General features: G+C 39.8%; 1 protein-coding gene across 4 annotated transcripts; it reads right to left on the bottom strand.

Moving 5' to 3' along the window:
- Positions 1 to 1,691: 1,691 nt before the first annotated feature.
- Positions 1,692 to 22,362, bottom strand: SH3GLB1 (SH3 domain containing GRB2 like, endophilin B1). 4 transcript variants are annotated; one of them, XM_083511185.1, is made up of 11 exons: positions 22,228 to 22,362; positions 18,071 to 18,212; positions 15,860 to 15,988; positions 15,303 to 15,436; positions 14,962 to 15,054; positions 13,737 to 13,823; positions 11,446 to 11,469; positions 9,621 to 9,710; positions 8,640 to 8,740; positions 5,845 to 6,085; positions 1,692 to 4,426 (listed from the first exon to the last, which is right to left on the bottom strand). In XM_083511185.1, the coding sequence occupies exons 1-11, from the start codon at positions 22,297 to 22,299 to the stop codon at positions 4,319 to 4,321; spliced, it is 1,221 nt and encodes a 406-aa protein (XP_083367311.1). In that variant the 5' UTR covers positions 22,300 to 22,362; the 3' UTR covers positions 1,692 to 4,318. The 4 variants fall into 4 exon arrangements, with proteins under 4 accessions (XP_083367311.1, XP_083367312.1, XP_083367314.1 ...); XM_083511186.1 differs by having other exon boundaries at positions 13,785 to 13,823; XM_083511188.1 differs by lacking the exon at positions 22,228 to 22,362 and adding an exon at positions 21,819 to 21,838.
- Between the last annotated feature and the right edge of the window lie 152 nt (positions 22,363 to 22,514).

The raw sequence follows: 22,514 nt of genomic DNA, 5'->3' as shown, positions 1-22,514 counted from the left end.
AAAAAGTCGAGGGTAGCATCCATCCAACTGGCTCCATTGTTCAGGGCAGGTTTTTCCGCCTCTGACCAGCTGCCATCACCTCCACATCATTAAACAGCAGAAAGAGGCAATGATCAGAAACGGGTGATCAGAGAGGGTGAGGGCTGTGACATACCTGCATCATGAATCTGGTGAGCCCAGATGAAAGCTAGTCAGTGTATGTGGCAGCAGTGTGATTTCTTCCAAAATTGTTTGTTGTGGGGGTGGGGGTGGGAATTCCATGGGGAAAATGGGGGGGAACTTGTGCATGAGATCGCCACACATTATTTTTTGGTTTGGCCCAAAATATCCCAGCTGCAAAATAGCAATGACTGCAAAACAGTGGAGGAAGAAGGTACATGTACAGGCCAGCTGTAAGCTCCCTGTTCTCCATGAACATAAAACCTTGTGCATAGTGCACAATCCTGCCATTTGCTGGGTTTAGTTACTGTTTACAACTGAAGTCAAAGAAACACCTTCAATGTAGTACTGACTAGCAAAATAACAGGTTAACTGTTGACATCACTATTAACAGTTTGGTTTCACTGCTTGAAATGTGCTAGCAGTGGTGCAATCTGACGCTCTCTGTTCCCTTGGCAATATGCAATCATGCCACCCTCCCATTTTTGTGTGGTATGCCATGCAGAAAGGAGGACACAGCCTTGACAAAGTTCTCTAGGAACAATGGGCCGCCTATAATTGTTTCCTTTAGTCGCAATCAAGTCTGAACAAAAGCAGAAGCTATTAACACAGCCTAAGATGCTAAGCAAGAGTGGCAAGACTTTTATTGCACCCCATGGCGTGCAAAGTAGTTAGACCATGAGCAGTCATTTCAGAAGTTCCTTTTTAAATCCTTCTAAAAATACTTCTGGATTCATTAACTACAGGAAAGCTAAATTATTCAAGGTCAGGTATGGGTATGGGACCAAAGAACTGCAGAGACATTTCCATATAAACCTGGGCACAGAATATTCCACAACATGCCTCCCCACTGAAAGATTGGGGAACTTTTCAACCAATATTCCATATAGTGCAAAGCTACTGCTATGAATGGAAATGGGGAGTGTAGTGTTCATGCCATTGCATGCCAAGAGAACGCTTTCGATCCCAGCGATGTAGTGTGTGGATACAGCTCACAATTTTCCTATGCAACAGACCTGGAAAAGGTAGAACAGGTGGCAAGTCCTAGAATTCTTTTGGTAAGACCTCATATGAGAAACAATATATTTGAGGTCCCCTCTATTGGTACATCCCTTCCCCATTCTTCCTCTTTTTCAATTTCTTGTAAGTATAAGTCTTTCTTCATTTTGAATTCTTCTGAAAGGCAAATTATGTATGAAGCTGTTTTAGTATCTCTTCCTGAATGCAGAAGAGTACATTCAACTTTTCAAAATAGGAACATTTACCTCTTTCCGTGATTTAATATATGATGTCTAAAATCATCTATCTGTTCAACATATGAAGTGTAAAGATATTAAGTGCCTACAAGTGTGTGATCTTGGTCCCAGTAGTCCAGCCGCTTGGTTAGATACAAGGGAGAATATGTCCTGCAGATGAGGCATACACAGAGTCTTCTTTTTATATACTTATTCCAAAAGCTCCAATACTGGTTTCATAGCTCAGCTGGGTGTGGTACCACATATTCAAGATACATGTGTCATTGAGAGCCTCAGTTCACAATTCAGATAATTTATTTTAAGTAGCCAAGGAGAACACCAATATCCAGTTTGATATACGCAGGTAATCATTCAGGGCTTACCAGCTCGCCCTTCCCAGTACAGCACACCTGGTTCACAAGTAGACAATCAAGAAAAGTATTTTTAACTTTTCCACAAGCAGTTGGTGAGAATTCATTAAACGTTTTCTGCTGCCTTGAAGTGTGCTGTGAAGGTTGCCAAACAATCTGACAAATAGCTAGAGGAAAGCAAGGGCATCGCAGCCCCAAACAGTGTTCTCTCACTGACAGCAAAAGCTGCAAATGCAATCATGTCATAGACCCTGGAAAAAGATTTCGCGGCACTTGCAATTGTACCCTATATTGTCCCTAATAAATTGGCAATATTTATTCCAAAAAGCAAATATAAACAAAGAACAGCCGAGAACACTGTCATTAGCTGCTGAGCTTTCAGTATACAGTAATCCTGCACCTTACATAGGGGCTTGGTTCTAAGGGTTCCATGCACACACAAAAATTGCATATACTCAGAATCTTTTTAGCCGCTCCACGTCTAGTGGGTGAGGGAGTGTGTGTGCAGCCCCAGTACAGGTGCTACAAATTGGGATTCCCTTCTTGCTGTCCAAACTCTCTTCCAACACACTAGTCATAGGCTGTGTTTTTTCACCTCATATAGGAAAGTTTGTGTTTTTACCAAAATGGCACAAAAAAATGGTATTCTAAGGACAGATTATGTACAGAGCTGTACTAGGTATTAAAAATATTATGAAAATTCTGCATTAAGAAGAGCTGGATTCTGAATAATCTATACAGGTTGCAGGTCAGGCACAGTTTCATGTTTTAGTTTATTCTGCTTCTGCTGGTCATGGAGAAACGCAGCTACAGAATACTATCCTTGAACAACTGAAAGGATAACTCAGCCAGATTTCTGACCTCTGTTGTTCTTCATTTTCTGACTCCTGCATGCCTCCTGTCAAAAATGCCCAGTAGTGTACAGTAGGCATGTGCAAATTCAATTTCTGATTTTCCTCAATGTACAGAACTTACTTGAATATGCAGAATCATTTCTCAGGTTCTTACTTTTTTGAGGAAAAGTCTTTTACGCTTTGAACTACAGCTGAAATGTGCAACGGCTGCTCCTCTCCCTCTGCCCCAGTTACTGCAATATACAGGCAGGTCTCTCCACTCTGGGAACAGTATTTAGTTCCTTCCATCACCGCTGGCAAATTCATACATGGAAGTAATTCATCAATCAGTAAGCCAAGCAATTAGTTTCCCTCGCTATATACCAAGCTCAGGACTATCTCTCACACTCATCAGTCAGTGGATTGCTTTTCAGAAGGCTTAGCTAAGAAGCATGTATCTTGCAGTCCCAGATAACACGGAACTCTCACCTCTAATCATATGAGGTTTCCATTCAACTCTTCTCAAAGTAGACCCATTGAAATTAATGCACCTAAGTCAGTTATGTTCACCAATTTCCATGGGCCTACTCTGAGTAGGACCAACACTGGATACAGCTGATGGCATCACATATTTTGATTACCAACTGTATTAGCCGATGTTCTTCAAATACTGGAAGTCTTCTTTTCCAAATCATGGTATTTAATAAAACTTAATATTCACTGATCCTCTCCAAACCACTCATTGACAGTTGTATGCTGTTGCTCTTTAACACGACTGAACACAATACATTTTGTGAATAAATAAAATCAAGAACTATTTCCAAATCAAAGTTTTTCAAAATACATAAATAATGAAAGGTTATGTTGGTGAATGCACAATTTGTGGTCTAGATATTTTCATCTGTGATGGTAACAACAACAAAACCTGTAAAGAAGTTGTGGTATTTACACCATTTGTGTTCTGATGGGGATCACCATAGTTCTATTAGCTATTATTTGGAATAATGCCACCTGGACAAACTTGGAGTTATCGATTTTTAAAGTATATTTTAAAATGGAACTAAGTTTTGAGCTACCTCCAAAATTGGGAGGCAAATTGTCTCTGAATTCCAGTTGCTTGTTAATCACAAACAGCTTTTGTGATGCCCATAGACATCTGGTTGGCTACTGTGAGTACAGAAAACTCAATTTAACACGCCTTAATCTGATCCCTCTAGTAGGGCTCTTTTTATGCTGTGCATTTCCTTTCAGAATTCTATCTAATGTTTTCAGTAAAAGTGTAATCTTCAGCTGCATAACTATAATCATAGCCCTTTAAGACATTAAACATCAAATATTTGTTTAGCAAAAGAAATTACTGTTTAACAATTTTATTGTTGGTGAAGAAGCTTGCCATTATGAAAAGTTCTGTAGAAAACAATACCTCCCATTTTCAATTTAGATTACTCAAAAGCAGAAGTTTGTTATTAGTGAAAATTCCAGTAGAAACAAAATTCTGTAGAAACAGTCTTGGCACATAAAGTAAAAGCTTTTAAACAACTTAGATCTGAAAAGAGTATCTACCATGCAAGAATATTGGCATAAAAGCCCATTTCTAATGGCTGGTATTCACATCCTTTAAGATGTTAACATGGAAGACACTTAAACCTGTTTTATATAAAGTTAATTGCATATAAATATGGTCTCACCATAACTGGCAGTCTTTATACAAGCCAGTTATTCAGTTTAACAGTTCTAAGTAAGTAATAGGCACTTTGCCCTTCTGATTTCCTCGTTCGCCCATCAACCAGTCTGAATCCATGCCAGGCATACTGTACACCGTTATTACCTAAAACAAAAACAAAAAGCAGTGTTTATTTCTTATGCTTGTGTCATGAATAAAGAAATTAGATAATCTGTTTCTTCTCCTACTTTGCAAGTAGGCACTAGCCTAGAAACCTGGGCTGCTGCCTCGTGTTCACTCTAAATATGTGTTAGTACTTTTATTTATTTAATAAAATTGATACATTGCTTGATTGTTAAAAACCTCCAAGAGGTTTACAAAGGGAATTAAAAAAAAAACCAGTTAAAAACTATTATCTAAACATGAAAAAACCCCAGCAATAAATTGAAACAAATTAAAACACACATCAACATTCACATATCTGGGTATATGAATGACATACCCACGCACTGAAGAGAATGCAGTAAAGGCACCTGCCTGCTGTTAATAGGCAGGGAGTTCCAAAGGTTAGATGCTGCCACACAGTTTCTTACAAATGCGGAACACAAGTATTATGGGATGGATCTGTTGTACTAATGTTATTGCTGCTGCTGTTAGTTTTAGGTTGCATTTTTGCACGTCATGGTTTTATTTGTTTACTGAATTTCCTGGAGAACTTTTGTTATTGGGTTGTATATAAATATTAAGTAGTAAAATAAAATAATGGGTGAAGTAGTGTGTACTTAGTGTCCTGGAGCATTGTATAGTGACAAGTAGAAAGAATACTTTATGTCAAAAATATATTCAAGAACACTAAGAGGCAACCCCCCCCCAAGAAAAAAAAATCAGTGTAGTTTTGGAAGTTTCAGTCTGCCATCTGTAGCCAAACATAGATGAAAACCTGCTCCTTGATCTCAGGAACCATCATGCAAAACTTAGTTATGATATCCTAAGAGGGGTCCAAATGCAAAGGGAAACAACTTTCCAAAATATATAGTAGAGGCAGGTCAGGAGGCTGAAATATTTTTCAATCCCAGCAGTATCTCCAAAAGAGGTATGCACGTAAAATAGCTTTACCCAAAAAATGAGTATTTAACATGTTAATCTATTACTGATGCATATCTACATGCAAGATAATCAGGGACTGGAACATCCAAGTAATCCTATAGTCATACAATAGATATTACAGACAGTCTATTGCAAGCATAGGCAAACTCGGCCCTCCAGATGTTTTGAGACTACAATTCCCATCATCCCTGATCACTGGTCCTGTTAGCTAGGGATGATGGGAGTTGTAGTCCCAAAACAGCTGGAGGGCCGAGTTTGCCTATGCCTGGTCTATTGTTTGGTAACATCAGAAACCTTCCCTAAGAAGCTACTCTTTCCTCATTACTAATTCCTGGTACGTTGCAATGGTCAAATGGATACTTATGTATGTTTATTGCCTTGGATGATGTAACACCAGATAATTGGCTTTTGCATTTTGTTAGCAAAACATTAAATTTGTTTACTTCTATTTATAAGCAAGAATAGAAAAAGTGTACCTCATCTGCAAGAAGTGATAATTCACTGCTATTCGCAGCATCATAATCATAAAGAACTCTGGCTTTTCTGTTGCCGCTTGCGGACTTCACGTCACCCAAGCTGGATGTAGCTGCTGCATTGCTTATTGAGGACAATGAGGCTGTAACAGAGGCAGAGGAGGCAGCTGTAGTAGTAACGGAACTACTTGGAGCACAGCTTGACGAAGACTGGTGATTGTTGGCAAGGAACGTAGATGGAAAGCTGTGAAACACAAAATTAATATAGTACTGAAAGGTACATACTAATGTTACCATGAGCATTTCATGACCCAGATCTATCACTTACTATTAGCAATTCATATACTTTCCTTTTAGTTAAATGTCACCTCTGGCTTCTCCTTATCTTCCAACAGAAACCTCTTATGACAAGGTGAGCAAAGCACAGTTGCAAACATGATCCACAACTCACAAAGGAAGCCTATAAATAATGCCTGGAGGCGGGGGTGGGAAGGACATTGCAAGAGAGATGTACACTTATATGCTTCTTTAGACGTTGTTGTTGTTTAGTCGTTTAGTTGTGTCCGACTCTTCGTGACCCCATGGACCAGAGCACACCAGGCACTCCTGTCTTCCACTGCCTCCCGCAGTTTGGTCAGACTCATGCTGGTAGCTTTGAGAACACTGTTCAACCATCTCGTCCTCTGTCGTCCCCTTCTTCTTGTGCCCTCCATCTTTCCCAACATCAGGGTCTTTTCCAGGGGGTCTTCTCTTCTCATGAGGTGGCCAAAGTACTGGAGCCTCAGCTTCACGATCTGTCCTTCCAGTGAGCACTCAGAGCTGATTTCTTTAAGAATGGATAGGTCTTTAGACGTAATCATCCCTAATTTGTTTCTCGATTCAGAAAGGGTGCCCCTGTATCCTACCTTTATTACAAGTTACTGGACCTGATCAGAATCTTTCCAGAAATCTATTCTCAAGAACCTGCCCTATCAACTTTAACAATGAAGAATACATGGTGGAAAATCCTAATATGGCTCCACTGTGTTACAAGAAACAGCATTCAAAGGGCATTCCTGGATCTATTTGCACTTTAGAGAAACAGATACTGTGTAGGTTCTTTTAAGAAGTCCTGGGGCACAAAACCAACAGGGGCTTTGTAGAGGTCAGCAGAGCAAGAAGTTGGGCAAAGGTAATGTCCAACAAGAGAGGGAAAAACCAACAAGAACCCATTTTATTCCAGCTGTAAAACAAATTGTATTGAAACAATAATTTTTACAGGTTGTGGAAGAGAAATATTCCACACTAGTGGAACAGACAACAGGGAGCTGGGAGATTATAGAGTATTGGCATGTGCAAGGGAGGGAATTTCTATGCAGAAATGCTTTCACAGTCCCAGGACCACAAGCAGTTAGATCAAGTACCTCAGCAGGCTAGCCATGATGTGAAATTATACCAAACCAGAGGAATCAATAATGAACAGCTTTTCTATTTACAATGATATGACTGGATACAAAGTGAAGTCCCTCTGAATCTTGCCTTGTCACCAACCTTCTTCAACTCAATTTTTCTAAATGGCAGTAAGGATTTGAAGGCACACATGCAACATGCCCACAACTGATTCTTTTGAATTATAAAAAGTCTACAAAGTTAGCTTTGAAAAATTGGAACTGTTTATGTCTTAACAAAAGAGGGCTCATATAAGCCATAAAGGCTTATCACGATACACAAGCACATGAACATCCAACACTGCTAAGCACTAAAAATCTTTTCTTAATTACGATATTCCTTAAGACAACACATTCAAACTGCAGAAGACTGTCCACTTTCAAGAACAGGAAATTGTTGCTGGAATAACTACAGTTAATTCTAAAAGGCTTTTCTGGCAAAGAAATCATTAGCTACAGAGAAACACATTCCAAAAGAAGACCAAGCTTTAGACTACTAAGGGAAAAGAGGATTAAGATACTTTGATCAGGCAAACTGATATATCTAAACACTGAGTGACTTCATGCAGTTATTCTGAAAATGAAAGTGACTACAAGTTTACAGTTTACATATTCATCTGCTGCTTTAAACCTATGACTTTCTGCAGTAAGATTTTCTCTCTATTTTTTTACACACACCCCTCTCTATCTATATAGTAGCTTTGTGCACTTTGTAAGCTGCTGTTTTCTCTGGCAAGCTCCCAGAAATATTTTCGAACCAGGTCAAGGCCTTCTTTTAGTAGGCCAAGATGCAGCTGCCCATTAGCGACTGGCTTTTAGTGAATGTGACAACTGTTTGCTAACATGGAAGCAATTATCCAGCAGGACAGTTGTTGTGAATTGCAAGAAATGTTCTGAACTCCCTCTGCCTAGAAAGTAGGCAGCATTTTTTATTTGCTGTAAAGCATTTTACCTCTTTTGCTGGGCTTGCTGCAGATACCTTGACGTACATCCAAAAACACCAGGACAGGCCTAGCTGTACTTCAGTGCAAGCCTGTGAGCAATTCAAGCCCACAGCACTTATTCATAGCTCTCTCTTCTGCCATCCATATGCTATACCTGCTGACCTGTTACTGTGATATGTCAGACCATTTCCTCAGATGTCTAAAAAGTCACCGAAGGAGGGTTATTAAAGAGACTATTACTTCCACTGATTTCTCTTCCTTATCTGATCACTGTAGCAACTTCTGGAGTTAAATTGGCCTGTCAGAACAATGAAGTGAAGCAGCATCAACTTAGCTGTCCTCCAAGCTACCCTTCAATTAGAGGTACTTCTAGCAACGCTGCATATGCAATTTAGGAAAGTAGCTATGAAGACTATAATTTCCTTACCTTCCAAGCTGTTTCTGAAGGTCCAACATATACTGGTAACACTGTGCATAATACGTCATCTGAGCTTCTACAAAATCATTCAAACAGCGAAGGTGATGTGCCTGGAATGCAGTGGAGTTCAAATATCAGTACAGAACTGTGTATACTGTGTTACATTAACTAGCTTGCAACAATTAGAGAGTTCTAGTCAGATTGCAAGTTTGACATGAATTCATGGTGATTCCAGATAATTGTGTTTATATTAAAGGTTGCTTCCAATATGCCCCAACAAAAGTGTCCAACTTCAGTAACTATTGCAAATAAAGTGCTTAGGAAGATAGCCAAAGACTGACATACTGGACTTGAACTATCCTATCTGTGAACCTTTTTAAATATAAAAACGGGAGAGACTGACCTTAAAAAAATGATAGGATAGTGTTCTTCAAAATATCTGATGGGACATCCTGCAAACTTATTGTCTGCTACTCTAGACAGCAGAACTATTAGCAATGGTGAAAATAGCAGGGAAGCAGGTTTTGGCTGAACATTAGTAGTAGTGTTCAATGACAGGACAGAAAATGGTGGTGTCTCCTTTGTAAGTGATATTTAGACAGAACTTGGATAGGCATTTGTCATAGATGCAACCTGCATAGCAGACCCTGCACTGAGATTGGACATGGGGAGTTCCAACCCTATGATTCTAACTTCAGGGCATGATTTTTCATTGGTTATTGTTTATTTTGCCAGATGCCTTTAGTCAGGAGAGAGAAGCTTTTACCTCAACCTCCATAACTAAAATAACTCTATGAGTCTCCAGTGCTCTTTGGATAGAGGTAATTGAAATATTGTCATAGTGCTTGTACAATCACTTGATTTTCTCATCCTCAATAGTTCTTATACATGTATCACACCAACTTTTAGAAATTATTTCTAGTTGTATAAGATTACGTAGTCTTCTACAAACTATTATGAGATGCGTATTTTCTTCTACTTAGTACTTACATGTGTACTGCTGATGCCTTCCAACAGAAGTCTAGTAATTTCTGCTTGACGGTCAAACTCACTCTGGGCTATTCTGACTTCCTGTTCAGACTGTAAGATATATTTCACTTAGAATTTGATACATAAAATTAATTATGCTGCTAGGGTGGAGAAAATAAGAGCAAATGCCACTAAAAATCAACGTAAGAGCTTTAACTGTGCACTTAGATTTGCTTGAAATTAATGTGGATTGCACCACAGTGCTTTGCCTACAAGTAATCCATTGTCACACCTAGTCCCATCATTCAATTTATATTTCAGTAAGTGGTAGGGGATAGTCAGTATATTCTACTATTTCACGGTATTGAACAGCCGTTCCAAAACACCTACAGCATTGCATTTCTCACTTGATGTCAAAACCTGTTAGGAAGCTTGTAAACTGACACTGAGAAAGTGGTTTTAAAAACCCTCAAGCAAGCCGCTTATCATGCTGAAAAGAATTAGCACAATGTATCTGCCAGAACTCGCCATCTCTGCTCAAGGCAAAACACTTGCTTACTAACATGAAGGGCTAGCCAACTGTTCCAGCTTCAAAGATTATCCTGGAGAGCCTCCTTTAAGCAGGAGAAATATTGTTCAATCAGTCTTGTCCTGCAGTACAGTGGTACCTCGGGTTACATACGCTTCAGGTTACATATGCTTCAGGTTACAGACTCCGCTAACCCAGAAATAGTGCTTCAGGTTAAGAACTTTGCTTCAGGATGAGAACAGAAATTGTGCTCCGGTGGCACGGCCCCATTAGCTAAAGTGGTGCTTCAGGTTAAGAACAGTTTCAGGTTAAGTACAGACCTGTGGAACGAATTAAGTACTTAACCTGAATTACCACTGTATTTGTATGGAATAAACCCACAACATCTAACATCCATTGTTCATGATCCTATGGCATATTCTGCCAGACGTCTAGATTTCCTTGCATTATTTGTGTTGGTTTTCCATTTTTGTACAGAGTACTTTTTACTAAGCCTACTTTTAACTTGAGTGTAATAGTTGCATTTTCATTTCATTATACAGGGAAATACAGCAATGCATGATAAGAAAAGGCCCGTACATAATTTTAATTGTATGTTAATAGCTGAAATGAAGGCTACTTGTTTCTTCTATGTATGTTGTTTATTCTGACTGCAGGATAAAAAACTAGGCAATATTCTGAGTAATTATAGTTTCAAAGCTCTTTAGAGAATGGGAAAACATAAGGTAAATAGTAAATACTGAGTAGTAATGCAGCCATTGAGTTAAATAATAAGTATTCATGTGAACATTAAGTACTCTTAAGCAGCGACATTTGAGACTTGGCCATAAAATGCACCTTTCTAAACAACAACAAAAAATAGCGCAATGCAAGTTAAGTAAGAAAACAAGTTATGAAGAAGATTCATAGGATTTGGTTGCAAACATGGTGGGATGTTTAATATTTTACAGTTTCATATGTTTCTATAAACAGAATGGGAACATTGATTGCTCTGATGAGAAATTGTGTTGAGCTACTAGTTTCAGGCATGTCAGATGGGTAGTAGCCTGGACTGAGGTTCAGAGAATTAACCTGTGTTATTAAAGTTCTTATCATATTCAGAAGGGGGGGGGGAACATGTTTTAACATCTTCATAAACACTCACCCCTCTTTTCTGGTAGATTTATTTCCCACATGTTATGTGGATCATTTTGCCATTGCCACTTCAAATTGCATATAATCAATACTAACCCTTTGATATCAGGGACAAGATCCATGCTGAATCAGATCTCAACATTATGGTATTTCATAACCAACAGCTTCAGTTAGATTACTTACTTTTGTTACTTCCTCTGCCCAAACCTTGTATGCATAAAGAAGTGGAGAAACAACAGTATGAAGAATTTGTCTGGTGAACTTGGACTCAGTGTTCTTTCACATCTTTCCTGTATTGATTTCCTTATTCGCTTTACCTACAGTGTTTGTAATGTGCTTGATAACAAACAGAGCTGCATCTTTGCTTGTATACTAGTTAAGGTTCTAACTAGTGAATTTTATTATGGCTCACGCAGGTATTACCAATGTAATACAGTGGTGCCCTGCAAGACGAATGCCTCGCAAGACGAAAAAACCCGCTAGATGAAAGGGTTTTCTGTTTTTGAGCTGCTTCGCAAGACGAATTTCCCTATGGGCTTGCTTCGCAAGACGAAAACGTCTTGCGAGTGTTGCGATTTTTTTTGCTTCCCCCCTTTTTCTAAGCCGCTAAGCTGCTAATAGCCTTTTAGCCGCTAAGCCGCTAAGCCTTTAATAGCTGCTAAGCCGCTAATAGCGCTAATCCGCTAATAGGGTTGCTTCGCAAGACGAAAACACCGCTAGACGAAGAGACTCGCGGAACGGATTAATTTCGTCTTGCGAGGCACGACTGTACTGTATTTTAGGCGTGCATACCTATTTTCCAAATTTATTATCTAATTCCATTATATTTAACGACAAGAATAGTGCATTAGAGAAGAAACTGGCTGGTGAGCTGAAGACTTTTTGTAACATCTTTATTCCTAGCTATTCTCAGAAGAAGCTAGCTATAACCAGAATGGGGTATGAAGCATATTCTACCCTCCACATAGTCTTCAGCTGAAAGCAGCTGCCTGCTAGATACAAGGTTTCTTACTACAGTACCCTTAAGTACTAAGATGCAGAGTACCCCTTCTATGGATGGAATGGGTAATTCTGTCTGCAGAAAGGAGGTTCCTGTTCATGGAAAGGAACTCACACAACCCTGATTCTCCCTTTTCCCTGCAGCTCCTCCTCCTATTGTTCCTCTAGAGCACATGGGTAGGGTAGATCTAGGCTAAGAACACTACCTCTCCCCACCTCATTCTGTGAGCAGAACTCTGCCCACAAGATCTCAAGATCCAACCCATTGTGTGAAATAAGTAGAATAGTTTTAAAAGAAACCAGCTAAAACATATTACTTCCAAAGCAAACGAAGACCACAGTCTAAGGTACAATTTGCCTGAATTATGAACGAATGCATGGATGATCTTTATGAAAAGGTGCCCTACACAAGCAAAGTCTATCACAACAACAAGCTAATACAATGATAGAGGAAACACCAGTGATTTCTCTTGCCATCCAAACCTGTCTTTATCAGATCAAATCAATAATTTAGACCTTTAGGTCATTTGAATGGTTATAGAACACTTCTATCCCATTTTTCCACTAATATAGTCTTCACTGTAGACTGCCTTTGGCTGAGCACTCATGATACATTTAAAACACTGCTAACCCCAAAGAATCCTGGGAACTGTAGCTTACCGCTCACAGAGCTGCAATTTCCAACATCCTTAAATTACAGTTCCCAGTGTTTCTTGAAGCTGAATTGGAGGAAAGTTCCAAATACAACTCAGAAGTTCTTACTCCATATTTCATTTACGCTGGATTATCTGTCCGTTGATGAAATTTCAGTACAATGAGCAACTTCTCTTTTTTCAGATATTACAGGAAAAGTTGCAGTTAATGAAGAGGGGGATTCTGAGGAAGGAAGTTGGCATTCAAATAGTAAACAAGGAACATATTTCCTTGTGAATCATTTAAGGCAATAATAGAGTCAAGTACAACTTGAGCCCATACAAAAGTATTTTACTTAGCGTTTTCATTAGATATAGATCTAGGCAAATATCCCTCTGATTTTAAGAGTGACATGCTTCAGACATATTAAGACAAAAAGCATACTCTGCAGAAAGAAATGTACTAGATAACCCACATAACAAGCTAAACTGGAGATGGGAATAAGATCTCTTTTGGATCTTATGTTTAGAAATAAGCACCACGTAACTGGAAAATTTGCTAAAGCCTCATATATCATTGAAAGAACAGCATACCCAAGTAATAAAATAATTTAGTCTGCTGTTTTAGTCAACATTTAGTTTGACATATTATTTTATTTCCCAAAGACTGTACACAGAAGAAGTGTTGAAGTCAACAAGGTATTATATAAACCTGTTAACTTGATGCAAATATGTTGATCTGCTGTAATCTCTCATTCAAGGAATCTGGATGGGCAGTACATATCAACAGAAAGCAAGAGGAAACACTTGAAGAAATGTTATGAAGACAAGAGGCCAACAAACCTGTAGCCATTTTACATGCACCAAGTTGAGCATGTATGAAACATTTACCATAATGTTATTTTCTTCAGGTGGAGACAGGTTTAGTTGCTTAAAGTGCATAAAAACAAAATTATGTTATTTTATGAAAGAAGGTAAATTGTTGATCATTAAGTGCTACTGCAATGTCAGAGACGTAAGACACAAAAAAGCAAACAATAAACAGCAAAACCATTATGCTTCATGTATTCTTTTCCAGTATCATTTCCACATGTGGAAGCAAGTACTATTTGAAATAGGTTTAAAAGCCTTAAGATGCTTCATATACTCACTACTGCTCACCAAATCAATTAGGCCAGAGAACGAGAATAGAAGATGTGGCCTCCATTATATTACTAATCACATTAATGTCTGAAAAAAATTGAAAACACAAGGTCTAACCTAACATACTATATTAAATACCTGGAGAATAGCCTTCTAAAGTAGTCAATGGAAACTTGTAGAATACTAGTCCTACTTTCTGGGTTCAATACCTATCGCTGCTTTCCTATTGTCCCTTATCTGGCTTCCTATGTCAATAAAATGAGCTTCAAGGTGACCAGGTAGATACTTTTACAAACTCAGGATTTTTCTTCATTCAGGTGGCCAATGAGCTACAAATTATGAACACAGGCACACAACTTTGAGACTTCCTTTCCAAAGCTAATGTATACATATCTATTTAAGTATATTATATGTAGCATAGCTGTAGTATCCATGATCAGTTGAAATGTAAGTTTGGTATACCATTGTTGTAGTCAGGTGTCTTCTCCACTGATAGGCACCTTGGAGTTGCAGTCAATAGAGAGTTAGTATCCTTCCCTAATCTTACTTGAAGATGTGCCGGGGAACTGTAATTTATGAGATCTTTCCTAAAGCAATCCAAGTTCCTAGGTATCGAAATACCCTTTGTGAAACCATTTAGATTTCAACCCAATGTTGAATGGTGTATGGAGTGGGAAAGATTGGGGACACAGAGTGGCAAGGCTTCCCTTTACAAAATCTCACTGCAGACCAAACAGAGATCTGCTCCTAGTCTGTTCACAGCCAGAGAAAGAGAGACAGAAAGAATTTCTGGTTAACCCTGTTTATATATCTATATTTATTGACACTTGGTTAATACAAGATTTAAGGGACACATGTTGAACCATGAACACCACGTAACAAGTCAACAATATTCTAAACCTTTTTGGAGATAAATTTTACTTACTGCAGCTCGAGCTTCTGCTAATTTAGCCTTTTTCAGTCTTGTTTTGGCAGCATCCAAGTCTAGTCTTTTATTTTGTAATAATTTGCGTTCCCTCTGCAAAAGTTGAAGAAAATTGCATGTGAGTACATGGAAAACATTCACTTTAGAGAAAATAGAGAACATAAGCCACTTGGCCCTTCCTGATCTCTCTGTTATATATTATATATATAACAGTCCTCTAGGTCATTTTTTGTAGTAGGAATCCCTCAAGAATAACGCTTAATGACACAAAATCAAATTGATACTTCTTTATGTATTTGGAACTACTTCTTTAAAGTTAAGGAACTGTATTCACAACTTACAGTAATTGTTTTATAATCGCCTTCTATAAAATTTCGCAGAGGTGTGAGGAAGTTTATTGCAGATGTCTGAATTAGTTCTCTGTCTGCTGCTCCAATTCGTCTTTGTGTTTCTCCACATTTAATGAGAGCATTTCCTGCAACAGAAAAGTCGTTCCAGTATGAGTTAACATAGCCACCCACCTACAATTACAGAAACGTAAAGCACGAAATGTTGACATAGTGACTTTTCACGATGTCACTAAGGGTGTTTTATATTTGCATTGTTTTATAGCATGCTCTAAGTTTTACTTTTGATATTGCATTTTGCTTTTCAAGTCAGTTTCAAGTTCTCAAACCTGGTCCACATACAGCTTCAGAATAAGCTTACAAACCATCCTTACAGAAGCACCACTCACCCCTAGTTTCTAATACAAGACTGCCATCTTGTACATATTCCCAATTAAATGCCACTGCAATCCTGTATACACTGACTCCTCAGTGCAATTAGCACAACTTGCTACCACACCAACAATTCTTAGTCCAGGATGCTCAAGTGATATGAAATAGTTGTTACTTACCATATGCTGTTCCAGGACCAAACTCATTCCCAGCATCAATCATGTGCTGGCCCAGTATTTCTGGGTTATTCATACGACTTGGAGCTTTGCGGTCTAGTTTTTCATAGACAAACTCTTCCATTCTAGCATCTAGCAAAAGATAACACAACCAATTGAAAGTTACTGGCCAATGTAAAAAGCATTTATTTGAAATCTCTCATAATGCTGTTAAGTGCTGATGCTTGATGACAGCTTTTTTGAAGAAGAAAAAATACCCAACATCCTTTTTATGACTTGCAAATGTGAAAATCTATTTAAGTATACAAATACTCAAGAGACATATTACAGCCTCACATTTCCAAACAGATGGGCTGTCTGAAGTGTGAAGCTCCTTTTTAAGAAAATCAGCAGCTTTATATAGTTCTGAGAGATAGCCAAATACACTGAAGACCAAATATCAATTTCTGTTCAATCAGCATTTCAGAATTATGTTAATTAACAAAGTAGCTGCTTAAAAAAAAATCCCTCACCCCTATACATTTCCTGAAAAGATATTCCCCAACAGCCCGAGGGAATACAAAACATAGACCAGCAGTAATAAACTGTAAGATTGCTGAATTTTCTTAATGTGGATCTACTCCACTAACAAACACATGCCCTCAACAGTCAGAGTATAAATTTAATAAATAATAATACAAACAAAAAATTTAGTGAGCAACAAGTGAACACCCTCTCAACCCTCTTCCATGAACCGTCTTCTAGTATTAGAAGACTGAAACTTCAACGCACACAGACTCAAGGAAAAGATTCAATATACAATAAGGTCACCTAGCCTATGACTGCATATGAACCTTATATAATTAAGTTTCTAACCCATTCTTTCAAAGCTGTAGGCCTAGAAAGTAATTTCTCAACCTTAAACATGAACTACAGAGAAGGTAGTAGGCATTTTTTGTTATTAAGGCTGGAAAAAAGATACCAGATGCTGGGTTGTTGTTTATTAAGCATTCCACACAGTTTCCAGCATGTAATCATTTACTGAGCATATTAGGATGAGCCTCAAAAGACCAAAGTTCAAAAGCAAAGCTTGAAAACAAAACAAATGCCAATGAGAATATTGAAGCCAGGATAAGATAGTATGACAAGTTATTGGTCTCTGCAGCCACAGTGGGTGCTGTGATACTCCAGTGGTTTGACTTCACCCCAGAGGCACACTCCATTGTCTTTTGAAACAGATGGATGCCAACAACAATTGATGGTATTTGATTCTAGGATATTTACCTTTCAGATGTTATTGTATCTTAATGGAATATTGTTTCTATTTTTAAAAAAATAATTAATATTCAACTTTATACCCATTTTTTCTTAAAAAGCTAGGGATTTATATTTAAAGTACAACCAGCAACATTCATTCAATATACTGTTTAAATCTTTGTAAAGAATATGTGGAGAATTAGCTCCAGACTGGAAACTGGTTTTATTGCACTAAACTAGTTACCGCTTTATCAAGGTTCAAATTTCTCCCTCTGCACACATATATGTCCCAACACTAGCTAGGGTGAAGTAAAAGCTGGAGTGATGTTCAAATAGGTACCCCATCATCATCATTATTTTACTTTGCAGTTTGCAATAAATTGTATTTTGTTTTCAGATTGAAATGGGAAGTCAGAGCTGAACAGAGCCACTTGTTCTGAGGTAGATCATCCTACAGAGCTGTCTTTGAGAACAAAACACTTACTTTCTTAAGTCATAAAGCTACCAATCATTTTGCAGTTACTGAAGCAGCAGCAAGACTCTGAAGCAATAGGCTTTCCATGAAGCCAGGCTTCATAGCTCAGCACAAAAGATAAGGTTTACAAATACAAGCCTCTTCATAGTCAACAACAGAAAAGGTCTACCTGTGCTCCACTCAGCAGATTGTGCTGTCAGTCTTGTAAACAGGCCCCAAAAGTAACCAACTTACAATACACACACACACACACACGTCTATTAAGAGGCTTGCAGTAACACCGTAGCAAGTTGAAAAAGATGTTTTCTGCCAAGCAAACTGGCTGAGAGACATTACTCCAGCCCACTGCATGTTTTTGCTACCTACAGTAGAAGGGTCTTGTCTTCTTCCACAGCTAGCGCAGAAACCAAATGAGTTGGCTAAATACAAGGCTGTCCTATGTAGCATGCACAAAGTGTTACCTGGCAAACATCAAGAGCAAAATAAAAACATGCTTTTCTTACTTGGATTGGGTTGTAACAATACTTCTGTCTGCTTCATAACCTTTTCTGTCCATTGCTTAGTACATTCTGCTTTGCACAGAAGATTTTCTAAGTGAGCATCCAATTCAGTCTTCTCTGCTTGCCCAAGTTTTTCTTCTGTAAACTACATTGGTTAAACAAACAGATAAATCACCTTACATGTTACAGTCCAGAAATACAACTTTTGTTAGTATCAATATACAAAAAACTCATAACAGAAATATAATCCAAGAAAGAGAAATTTCCCTATTTTATTCCTTCAAACTGCTATGAAAATGAAGCTAACAACTGGCTTGATGTCTATCTAGTACTTCAAAAAGGAGGAATGCAACACTTGAAATAAGACAAAGAATAGTATTTTCAGTCAAATCTTAAACACAAAACTTTACATAGAGGTCAAGTGCATAAATGTGGTCTTATTAAAAGAATACAGAATTAAAAGGGTTCCAAATACAAATGCAGAAGTGTCAATAGAATTTACACTTTGGTCACTTACTGGGGCAAGCAGCAACTGCCCCAGGCCACACCCCATCCATGTTAAAACTTCCTCCAGATTTTTGCACTTCCATATCCCAGGCAGAGGAAACCTGGAATAGTGCTATGATGCCTGCTTTTATCTACAAGGCTGCATTGTATCATCTACCATATGGCATATTTGATACCATATTAAATAACTTCATCTGTTTTTATTTTAAAAGGAGTATATTGATGAAGGGCCACACAAAAACCTTCCAACTTTCTTCTAAATCTATTATTGACTAGCTAATACTAGAAGAGCTGCTGGTTAGCTGTGCTGCATACTGCATTGGTCCCAGCTTCAGTGGAAATATTGAATTATTACTTAGCATCAGTAATGGACTGGATGAGGGTCACAGAGAAACTCGATCCTGACAAGACAGATGTAAGGTAGCTCATCTCTCCAGAGAGGTAGCATTCAAGTTTCTGTGAATTGGATTGCTCTCCCCCTAAAGAACAAGTTTTACAGTTTGGGATTGCTCATAGACCTTTGGAAACAAAGCTGAATCAGAACAGCATAGAACATCTTCCACCAGCTGAGACACCTGCACAGAGACCCCTCTTGCATAGAAGGAGCTTAGTCATAGTTATCCATGTTCTGGTTACTCCAAGAATATACTATGCAGTGTGTTGTATGTGAAGTTTGCTCTTAAACTTCAGGAACTCAACAGACACTAGGCATTAACTTGGGTTACTTGAACCACAAATATATGAACTCCATAGGATTCCACGATTCTCAGCACAATTCACAGAGCTGTTGACTATTTAATGCTGTCTTCAACAACAGTTATATTGTTTGTTATTGATGATGTTAACTACCCTGATTTGCTTTTATCTAGTGGCAGATGAACTTTCATGACATTATGGTGCAATTGTAGCAGGAGCGTTGAGCTAGGATTTGGGAAACCTAGGTTCAAATCACCACTCAGTCATGAAGTTCTCTAGGTGAGTTTGGGTCACTCACTTTCTCTCAAGACAAAATTAATTTAGGGCTACTTTCTCCCATTCATCATCCCAACAGCCCTAAGATAGTTTTGTCTTGAGAGAAAGCTTGAGCTCCTTGAAGAAAGATGGAAGATTATCTTATAAATAGCACTGACAAAAGAAACTGAGCATGTGTAGCCACTGTCAAAAATGCATGACCAATGTTCTTAGGAGCTATTATGCAACTGACTCCTCCCAAAAATTATGGAGTAATGTACAAGAGACAGGAAGCTAACAGGAAAGTGGATAACTGTGGTTAAAAATATTACTATGACAACCCATTTCTCTAACCCACTTATGGGTCTGAGTTGTTAAAAACCCAGTGAAACAGATTAACTCAGACCAATATATTTATTTGAAATCAAGCCAATCTGAGAAAAAACATTAAAAACAACCTTTTCACAGAAACTTTAATCACATTAAACATCACAAGACAGGCATCATAAGATCTCTAAATAAGAAGATAGTTTGTCTTGTCATCTCTTCAGTACTTGTGAAGGCTACAGATGCAGAAACTTCACATGGAAAAGAGGAACAGCACAAAATCACTAATCTATGAAACAACCGCTGCTTAAATAGTAATTCCTAATTAAAGTGTTAACTTTTTAGAAGAACCCTAGAAAGCAAAGATTTGAAAAATAGTATTTGCACGTTCTATACCTCAGCCCCACTTTTTTAGTCACAAGATCTTCCGCCATATCACAACATGCTTTTGAAGGTTCAAAAGTAGGTGGCCATTCAGCATGGGGCCTTTCTAGCTTAAGGGACTCTACAACAGTGCTGGCACAAGGATGCAAAGGAGGTCTACAAGGTTCACTCCTGCCTACACTGCAGCCTAGTAGAGAAAAGGTGGTAGGCACAGGATAGCTGGTTGCCAGGTACTGGTGAACAGTAGCTGTCCTTCATACCTTTATTCACCCTTTAATTTGGAAAAAAGAGGAGTGAAGAGAGCTGGAAAGAGGCAAATGAAAAACTGATACACCTTTGATGCAAAGGAAATTAATGTTTAGTGGGTAAGCAAAGGGAAGATTCATTTGCAGAGTTTTATTGTTTGCAACACACACCCAGCACTTTGTCTTCCGATCAATCTGTGGTTGGTCTTGGGCAAACACCTGTCTTCATCTAGCCCAACTGAAATGTGCCTCTGAAGCTCACAAGGACAACAGCACCACTTCCACATGCACAGTTTGTCCTCAGCATCGGGTAACTATATGCTTCCTTAGAACATGGCACTTCCAGTCAGCTTGCATGTTTGATAGGAGCTTCCAAGGGCAAGAGAAGACAGGAGGTGTGGAAAGGTTTTGGCAAGACTAGCTCAATGAACTTAACAGATCAACGAAATGGCACTCTTTGCAGCACAGAGAGAGGGGGAGATTAATGTATTTCCACTTTCTGGAAGTAGTTACTGTGTAATTTCTAATTAAATCCTGTCAGATGTGAAACACTACCCTGGAATTAAGTTGTGAATTCTTAATACGTAGCGGGAGGTCTACCGCACTGATGTTCTGTAGAAATGATTGCATAAGACAGGAAGCCCGATTCAAGGCTAAGCTGGAAGCAACACCCCATTTTAAAAGCCCCAATTCCCCGCCACACCATTCAGAAATGTGGATAAAGGTGTGGAGATTAAGGCCACAAGACACAATCCTCCTCCGCTCCCCTTATGTCTGCTTCCATGGATAGCACATGAGAGGGCCTAGAGCAGGGTTTCCCCAAACTTGGGTCTCCAGCTGGGTCTTTTGCACTACAATTCCCATCATCCCTGACCACTGTTCCTGCTAGCTAGGGAGGATGGGAGTTGTGTACAAAAAACATTATTATGTTTAGTTATACTATAGCATTATATTATTATTATAACACCCCTCCCTAATAAATAAAAATAATATTAATAGCACGCCACCCATCAACTAATAATAATAATAATACCCTCGCCCATCTATCTGTCTGGGATTCCCCAGCCACTCTCGGCGGCTTCCAACACATATAGAAACGTAAGAAAACGCCAAACACTAAAAACTAGGCCGCTGCGAGTCTTCGCCTACAGGCAACACTGGCCATGCCCAAAATTTCGAGCAGGCCCCGTTTCCCCGTTGGCTTAGCACAGCCGGACAGGGGAAGGGAGTGGGCGGCGGCGGTGGGGGACAGAGAGAGAGACCCACACCCAGGAGAGGGGGAGGTCTTGCGCAAGCCCCTGAGGCCGGTAACAGGCGGTCAGGCCCGTCCCACCCACCGCCGCGGGCGCCGAGAAGACAGCCGGCCTGAGGCCTCTCAAAGGCCGGCCAAGGAGGGAGGGAGGGAGGGAGGGCGGCTCTCGGCTTCCAGCCCCGCAGAAAGGCGACAACGGATGGGCGGCGGCTTAGACGTGCGCGGGGGTGTGGAGAGATAGAGAGGACGAGGCGCCACCAGGCTGCCAAGCCGTGACAAGGCCCGGCCAGGCCCCACTTAGCGGAGGGGGGGGTGTGTGTGGCCCCCGCTCGAGCTCTGCCTTTGAATAAACAAATAAGGGCGGCGCGCGCAACCAACGGTTTCAACGGCTCCTGGGGTGGAGGAGGAGGGGGGCCAGGTCGGAGGAGCCGCCGCCCTCCTCCCCGCTGAGGCGAAGCCAGGCCAGCTCCAGTCGCCCTTCGCCTCTCCGTTACCTGCACGGCGCGGCTGAGGAACGTGCCGGCGTCGGCCGCCAGCTTCTTTACATTGAAGTCCATTATGTTCATCTTCGTGGGGGGGGGTGACGGTGCCCCCGGCGACGGTCCCTCCCGTCCGTCTGTCACGGCGCGCCCGCCTCAGAAGCTGCCGGCCAAGGCGGCGGCGGCGTAAGGGCGCTGCCGGGCCCGGCCGGGCACTGCTGCGGATCCAGCATCTGATTGGGCGGGAGGAGCGCGGGGTGGGCGGGATCGAGGGGGAAAGGAGGCGCGAGACGGGGGTTAAG

This window comes from Podarcis liolepis, assembly GCF_965112155.1.
Source record: "Podarcis liolepis genome assembly, chromosome: 6".
In the NCBI taxonomy this organism is placed as follows: domain Eukaryota; kingdom Metazoa; phylum Chordata; class Lepidosauria; order Squamata; family Lacertidae; genus Podarcis; species Podarcis liolepis.
The sequence above is the reverse complement of the archived record's forward strand: the minus strand, read 5'-3'. Positions and strand labels throughout refer to the sequence as shown.